Below are 7,959 nucleotides of genomic sequence, written 5' to 3'. Positions count from 1 at the left end.
TTCTCCAGAGATTTGTAATGAAACCACCAAGTCCATTGTTACCTCCTCTGACATTCCTAACCCCCGAGTCCTCCGCCTGCTCGGTGTGCATAAGGCTGTCAGCCGAGTGTTCAACACTGACAGCCACTCCAGAGCGCCAGGATGTTTTTGGTGAGAGAAAAAGGTGTGGACAAAGGAATGCGGGGGTGGGGAGGGGGAGGGGAGGGGGTCTGTTTCCCCCACGGGCAACCCTGACTTTCATCGGCCGGCTTCACCCAACTCTCTCTGTGCACTGTCTTCGGTTTCCTTTCTTTTTGGTTGTCACTTTCTGGGCACTTTTTCCATTTCAGGGAAGAGCCAAACCCTTGACAAGCAGCATCTCATTTAAGTTTCTAAAGAATCCTGCCAAGGTTACCGTTCAGCATCACAGTGGAGACCAGGAGGCTCCCAGCCCCCCAGCCTCACTCTCCCTCCTAACGCCGAGGGGCTGGGAGGGACTTTAACAATTGCCAGATGTGACCTGAGGTTGGGAGGTTGAGTGCAGCCTGGAAGACCCCACCTCTCCAGGAAGCTCTCTACCTACCTCTGCCGGGGCCCGAACGGCCGCCTGGTCTTTCCACTTCCTGCCCAGGTGTGGAGCCAGGTCCTCAGAGGACGTTCCAGAGCCTGGGCTCCTGGGTGCCGGGTGGTCCTCAGAGCTCCCGACTTGCTGCAGCTGCTCCTGCTAGTGAGAGGGGATCCCAGCTCGGTACTCGGGCCCACCCTCCGCTGACCACTTCTAAATCAGGACAGATCTCGTGTCTATGTAACTACACTCTACCCATCCACGCACCCGTCCACTCGGGTGACGTGAGCGGGGAGACTCGATAGCGAGACTCGATAGCCTGATAGGTCTGTGTAACTCGTGGCTTCATTACTTATAAGCCTTGTGACCTTAGGCAAGGTACTTAACCTCTCTGATCGTCATTTTTTCCCATCAGCAAAACTGAGAAGGCAAGGTCTACTTCATTCAGTTATGTTGATGACTTCAATATGTTCATGCTTGTAAAACACTTCGAACGATGTTAGCCATGACCATTGTCAATTGTCCAAAGGTCCGAGTGGTAGTGAACGTGGCTAGCTGGAGCCACCCAAGACCCCAAAGTAACTAAAAATGCCTTTGAGTGGAGATAGACGCCCCAGAGTTCATGTCCTTTACTGTGGGGGTGGTGACGCCCTGCCCTTGGCTGTTACCCAGACAAAGGCATGTAAAATATGGCAGCTGATAGCAGCTGCTGGAACACAGAGAAGTGACAGCTGCGGGGAAGAAGGCAATGGAAGAGCCACAGACTCAGAGCGCAGCTGTGTCAGGCCATTTAGTGGGATGGCCAGCAGCCCTGCGTGTCCTGGGCCCCACAGGGATCCCTGCCTTCCCATATTGTGCAGAAGTGCATGCCAGCAGTCATGGGGAAGAGGTTAATGAGGGTGGATACACAGTAGGGAACTGTGCCAAGTATTTAAAAATATATTACCCAAAGGCTGAAATTCTTTGGTGCCAAAGGAACAAGTGTCATTTCCCTGTGACATCCCTCGTTGGATAAATGAGTCACATAATGACCAGGACTCCGAAGGCTTCTGCTGAAGGTTAGAGGAGCCTGCTCATGGACAGCATCCTGTTCTTAGAGGAATCTCATTAGCCTCTCATGCACAGAGCCTGGGTTTGGCGGAGCAAACAGGGCCGCTGTGTGAAAGATGGCCCCAAGCACCTCCAAGTGGCCTGGGGCTCAAGGGAGCCCCTGCTCCCTGCTTGCCCTGGGAATCCTGACCCTTTCTTCCAGGTGCTCAAATGCCACCTCCTTCAGGAAGCATGGCATGGCTTGCACTTTCTATGTCAAGGGTGCCTCTGCCTGGCTAGCCTGGAGCTCTTCCAGGCCGTGCCAGCTCTGATGTTGGTAAATCTCTGTATCATCATTTCCCTTCTGCCCCGTCGCTCCCTCCCTGAGACTTCTCCTTGCTTCCCAGCACCATCCAATGGGAGAATTCTCACCTGCCCATGTGGGATCACTTCCTGCTGGGAGCTCCCAGCATCCTCCTCTTCCTCCTCCTCCTCCTCCAAGTCATCGAGGTCAGATTCACCCTCGGCAATGGGCACAGAGACCCACACGTTAGGATTGGTGATGAAGTCACCATGGCTGTCCCCGGGGTCTCTGGGAGCCGGGAGCCCCCCGGGGCTCCCCAGGGCCGCATCGGCAGCGATGTGGTTCTTGGCTTTGGAGCTGGAGAGTGGGATCTTCACCACCAGCTGGGGCTCTGCCTTGGTCCGCGAGAACAGGCAGGGCCTGCGGAAGAAGCTGCGAACAGTCTTCATGGTGCGATGGCCAAACGCCTGGACCCGGGCCAGGGCCACCTGCAGGTTGTTCATCTCCCCATCCTCCTCTGTGGCCGTGAGGTTGTCGGCGCTGAAGGAGTTCAGCAGCAGGGCGATAAACAGGTTGAGCACCTAAAGGGAAGGAGTGGAAGGAAAGACTGCTCGGCCAACGACCTGAGCCCCTCCATGGCCCATCGGCCCCGGTGACATGGCAGGATAGCCGCACCCGGGCCTCTCCCTGCATCCCGGGCTGCTTTCCCTCTTGGGGGAACGGACCGTCTGAGAGCAACCGAGGAGAGCCTTGGGGATGTCATAAGTGACCTGCCCCATGTACATAAGGCTTGGAAGCCTGTTCTCCACCACAGAGGAGGATCGCCCCTGCTGAGCGAAGGGACGTCCAGGGACAACAGGGAGGAGCAGGTGCGGGCCTCCCTGGGACCACCTGCCAAAGCCCTGGGTCCTAGTCCTCACTCTGGAATCCTGGACACATCTCATTGCTTCCAACCTCACGCCTTCCCTGTAAGCAGGGAGTGGGGATTCTGAACCTCTCAGACTGGCTGTGAAGAGGAAAGGACGGGGGGATGGATGTAAAAGTGCTCAGAGAGGCAAACCTCCTGCCTGAGGGCTAGGGCCTGGGGCTCTGCCGGCACGGTGAGCTCAGCCTACAAGAAAGGGGTTTCAGCCAGCCCCGCACTGGGAATGTGGCCGGAAGGCATCTCTGCCTCCGGAACCTGGGCGGGAAAGACTCGGACGAGCCTGGATTTGCTCTTTCATCCCTCTTCTTGGTTTAGCGTTCTCTGTCTGTAAAACTCTTACGGCAAAAGAACCTCAGCTGGTTGACTTCCAGGGCAACAAGTAAGGGGCCTCTGGAAGTCCACCACCCCCTCTAGCCAGTCGGTGCTGGGAGACCAAGGGAGCCCAGAACCAGCGTGGCTGGAGACAAGCTGAGGGCGAGGAGCCAGGCTGGGGCAGAGAAGGGGTGCTGGGGCCGGTTGTCAGGACATCTCCAGAGAGGCTCCCCTCAAGCCTGGGAGCGGGCTGTGTCATTGCCACAGTGGGCTGGACGCTGCCCATGGTGCAGCTTTCCTTATTCATCTCGTCCCATTGCGCTTGCTCCCTGCTCTTAGCCAGGCCCTTTGTAGCTTGGAGAAACCAGCCGGCTTTACCCCCCTGGAGAAAAATATTTTCTGGAACTCCCAGGAGCGGGGAAGGAAATTTTTCCTTTAATGACTGACTAACAGCTATCCCTTATTGAGTTCCTGCCATAGCCCAGACACTGCAGTGGCAATTTGCATATGTCATCTCCTGTAATTTAATTCTCCCAGTAAGCCCACGAGCAAGCACTGTGTTCTTGATTTTAAGGAAATGAGAGCTCGGGGATATTGTCCCTGGCGCTGGGTCGGCCATCACGACCAGCAGTGGAGCTGGGATTCTAAGCCAGGTCCTTGCTTTTCTGCCACGTGTGCTCATTCCCACAAGTCAGGCCGCCTCCCCAGGGACAGTTCTTACAATGTGACTTATAAATGACTCTGAAAAGTCTGAAGGCCTTCAATCCGGGAGGGACTCTGTGGGCATAAGAAATGTGCAACGTCCAAGCTTTTCAGGACAACCCGGAAGTTTCCACTGTTGCCCAGAGACAGTGCCCCAGGGGGGCTCCGCACTCACCACCAGGTTCCCCAGCACCATCACCATCAAGAACAGGATGAGGCAGATGGACTTCTGGCCGACTTCCATGCAGGCCCACATGTTCTCAATCCACTCCCCGCAGAGTATCCGGAAGATGATGAGGAAGGAGTGGAAGAAGTCGTACATGTGCCAGCGAGGCCAGTCCTCGTCGGGCGCAGAGATGTTGTGCCGCTTTTCCCGGTAGGAATCCCCGAGGAGCTGCTTGCCCACCAGAGCGAAGATAAAGACAATGATGGCCAGGATGATGGTGAGGTTCCCCAGAGCCCCCACGGAGTTCCCGATGATCTTGATGAGGGTGTTTAAGGTGGGCCAGGACTTGGCCAGCTTGAGGACTCGCAGCTGCAGAGAAATAGAGACGGTGTCAGGTCCTGGAGCTGTTCTCATCACCTTTCATCTCAAGTCTTGGCCAGGCACCAAAGGTCTAGGAAAATCACAAGGCAGCTCATTCCATTAAGATGGGGCGCTCCCAGGAAGGTGCCCTTACAGAACTTTCTTCCTATGTCATGAGCTACTCAACAATATTATCAGTCCTCTGGGGTCCCTGCATATTCAAGGTGCTTCACTGACTGTGGCAAAGTCAGGGGGCTTATACTGGGGTGGTGGTCTTGCCGTACGTACTCTATTCTGTAGCCACTGGCCTCCTGGTGTGGGCCTATTCTGTGGGGGTGGAGTACAGGCTGATGGAACTCACAAATAAGTGAGAACAGTCCAGGTTTGACCTGAAGAGAGGCTGGCCTCCTGCACATAGGGCATGGCCCATTGCATTTGAGAGGTATTGGCTATTTCTTAGGGCATTTCTTATCTTAGGGCCATGGATGTGTGTATCTGTGATATCAAAGATACTGGAATAGCAAGTATCTATGATATCACAGACCCAGCAATGAATGACCCATGTGTTCATTGAATAGATCAACCAAACTGCCCACCTTATTGAATGCCAACCACTTGTATACATGGCACTGTGCCAGCCCAAGAGGTGTGTGGAGAGAGGCTCCTGCCCTCATGGAACGAATGGTTTAGTTAACAAAGACAAGTCAAAGAGCCTGGCTGGTGTGGCTCAGTGGTTGAATGTCGACCTATGAACCAGGAGGTCATGGTTCGATTCCCAATTAAGGCACATGCCCAGGTTCAGGCTCGATTTCCATTGTGGGGCGTGCAGGAGTCAGCTGATCAATGATTCTCTCTCATCATTGATGTCTCTATTTCTCTTTCTCTCTCCCTTCCTCTCGGAAATCAATAAGAAAATATTTTTTAAAAAGACAAGGCAAAGACCTCCCCTCCGCCCCCGCAAAGTCTTCATTGTACACCCAAATGTGCTAAATTCCACAAGAGAGCAAAAGCACCATGCATAAAGATGTATAAACACTTAAAAATACATTTGTGTGGTTCTCTAATTTGTTAGAAAGAAATATCTGGGCTCAGCTGTCATGGGGTGTTTATGGAGCACCTACCAAGAGCCAGGCTCTGGATCAGGTGCTAGGATGACAGAGCAGGACAGCAAGTTTTATCACCCACACAGCAGTGGGTGCATCCCAGGGGAGGAGGGTTAACCCTCTTACCCCGGAAGCGCCGTACCTTAGACCTAACCAGGACGTTATTCTCCTTATACTGGAAGCAGAGCTTGAAACACCAATTCTGTGGACTGGACATAGAGGCGGCTGACAAACCCTAATCAAAACTGAGTGTTTGTCACTAGACAGAGCCCTTTAGTGGAGGGTATTGGGAGGATGCAGACTTTCCTTAGCAACACGATTGATAAGTTTCCATTCTCATGGTAAACTCTGGACAAGAGCAAAAGCAGAGGTTGGAGTAGGGCCCTGCCACAGGGTGACAGCCACCCACCACACCACAGAGTCTGAGGGGTCTGACTTGGGACAGTGAGGGACACCGGGGCAAGCTCACTGGCACCTGGGCAAAAAGGCCAGGCATTGGCTCTTGTCTTAATCCCACCTGGTTCCTTAATTAGTTGGGGTGGATTTGGGATGGAGAGTTTAGATATTAATATAGTTGGATTCTAATACAGTTGACCCTCAAACAACATGAGGGTTGGGGTGCAGGCCTCCCATGCAGTCAAAAATCCATGTATAGCTTTTGACTCCTCCAAAACTTAATTAGTAATAGCCTACTGTTAACCAGAAGCCTTACCCACAACCTAAACAATGAACACATATTTTATGTTGTATGTATTATATACTGTGTTCTTACAATACAGTCAGCTACAGAAAAGAAAATGTCATTAAGAAAATCTTAAGATTAAATACATTTACAGTATTTATTGGGGGGGGGGGAGGAAACCTCATGTAAGTGGACCCACACAGTTCAAACCCACGTTGTCCAAGGGTCAACTGTATTAGAATCCCCTAAGATAGCAGTTTGTTGTCCATAATTAAGCTTATATTAAACTGCGAGCAAGTTGTGTATAATTCTCACTATAGGGTATAAATGGAGTCATCCTCTATTAATCCTTTTGTTGTCTTTATAAAGGACAGGAAAACAGGGTCCCTCCATTTGCTGTTCTAGAGATGTCTGGGCATGGGGACCACTACTGTTAGCCAGTCAGTCAACACTCACTTACAGAGCGTTTGATGCTGGGCTGTAATGCATGTGCCCCCACTTCCCCAAACCACCTGGCTGGCCCCTGCTGACACTAGAATGAGTGGTGCCGGAAAGCAGCCCCACCTGTGTCCATGTTCCCCTTTGACCTTCACCTCCACCTCCACCCCCATCCAGTTGCTCTCTGTAGCCTTTGCCCAGCTTAGCATTACAACAAAAGAATTGCTCCATATTATCACGGAAAATTTATAAACTATTGCTTTTAATAGTTGCTGAGTATTCTTCATATCTAATTAACCTCTCTAGTTAATCTCATAACTAATCTAAAATTTTCTGTTTAGGGGGAAAAGTACACTGCTTCATATCCCAATCGATAAACCATGGGGTTAAGTCTTTCAGTGTTGAAGACCAGTTAGGTTTTTTTTAACGAAACGGAGCCACTCTTAGCAAAGATTTTACTAATGGTGTGGCCACCACTGAGTTGAGGGAGAAAGGCATGGGGACCAGAGAGCAAAGAAATAAAGCCGCGCTGAGAACTCCGTCAAAGAAAGCACGCGGGCATGTTGCACGCAGAGTGGCCTGAGGCTGGCCGTCTAAGTTTTAAAAGAAGTGAATTGCAAAGGAAACCATGGCCCCTGACTGCAAAGGCTTTGTCTGTTTAAAAGGTAAAATGAGCCCCGGCCTCCCATTTCCCGCAAGCTGTAGGCAAGCTCTGAAGGCTGTACAGACCTGGCTTGCATCATACTATGACAGGAGAGAGAAATACCCCTTATTGGGTGAAGACACTGAGTTCGGGGACTGTTTGTACAACACGAGAATTATTTACTGTTGATTGTCACAGATTTTTTAAAAATTTTTTATTAAAAAATATTTTTATTGATTTCAGAGAGGAAGGAGAGGGAGAGAGAGATAGAAACATCAGTGATGAGAGAGAATCATTGATCGGCTCCTTCCTGCCCACCCCACACTGGGGATAGAGCCAGCAACCCCTTGTGTGTGCCCTGACCGGAAATTGAACTGTGACCTCCAGGTTCATAGGTCGATGCTCAACCACTGAGCCACGCCAGCTGGGTGGAGTCACCGATTTAAAGAAACAAAATAAAACTAAACTACTTAACAGAATTGTAAGTTGGGAAGGGGTAACAAATGAAAATTTGTCTTGGAGGAAAGTAAAGATTTTAGCTAACTTTCACTTTGTTTTAAGCTAACTGCTCATGCTGGAATTACTAAGGTAAACCACTCAAAGAATAAAAACAGAGTCTTCTGTTTCAAAACCAATAAAAGGGACAGAGGAATAAAGAAAAACAAACAACCTAAAAGAAATCGAGAAGGGTGGGGGCAGAGAGAGAGAGAACACAAGTGTATTTGAGCACCAAAGCAAATGGAAAACCCAA

The 7,959-nt window shown here is 51.0% G+C and overlaps 1 protein-coding gene across 1 annotated transcript in view; it reads right to left on the bottom strand.

Annotated features, from left to right (window-relative positions):
• Window positions 1-7,959, bottom strand: part of SCN10A (sodium voltage-gated channel alpha subunit 10) — an 80,881-nt gene that overhangs the window by 24,605 nt on the left and 48,317 nt on the right. The window contains exons 14-16 of the mRNA XM_015568312.1: window positions 3,992-4,351; window positions 2,006-2,458; window positions 563-703 (exon numbers count right to left, since the gene is read on the bottom strand). Coding sequence (XP_015423798.1) covers window positions 563-703; window positions 2,006-2,458; window positions 3,992-4,351 — 954 coding nt within the window. The remainder of the gene's footprint in view (window positions 1-562; window positions 704-2,005; window positions 2,459-3,991; window positions 4,352-7,959) is intronic.

This window comes from Myotis davidii, unplaced genomic scaffold, assembly GCF_000327345.1.
Source record: "Myotis davidii unplaced genomic scaffold, ASM32734v1 scaffold663, whole genome shotgun sequence".
NCBI classification, from domain to species: Eukaryota; Metazoa; Chordata; class Mammalia; order Chiroptera; family Vespertilionidae; genus Myotis; species Myotis davidii.
This window is presented reverse-complemented; position numbering and strand designations above follow the sequence as displayed.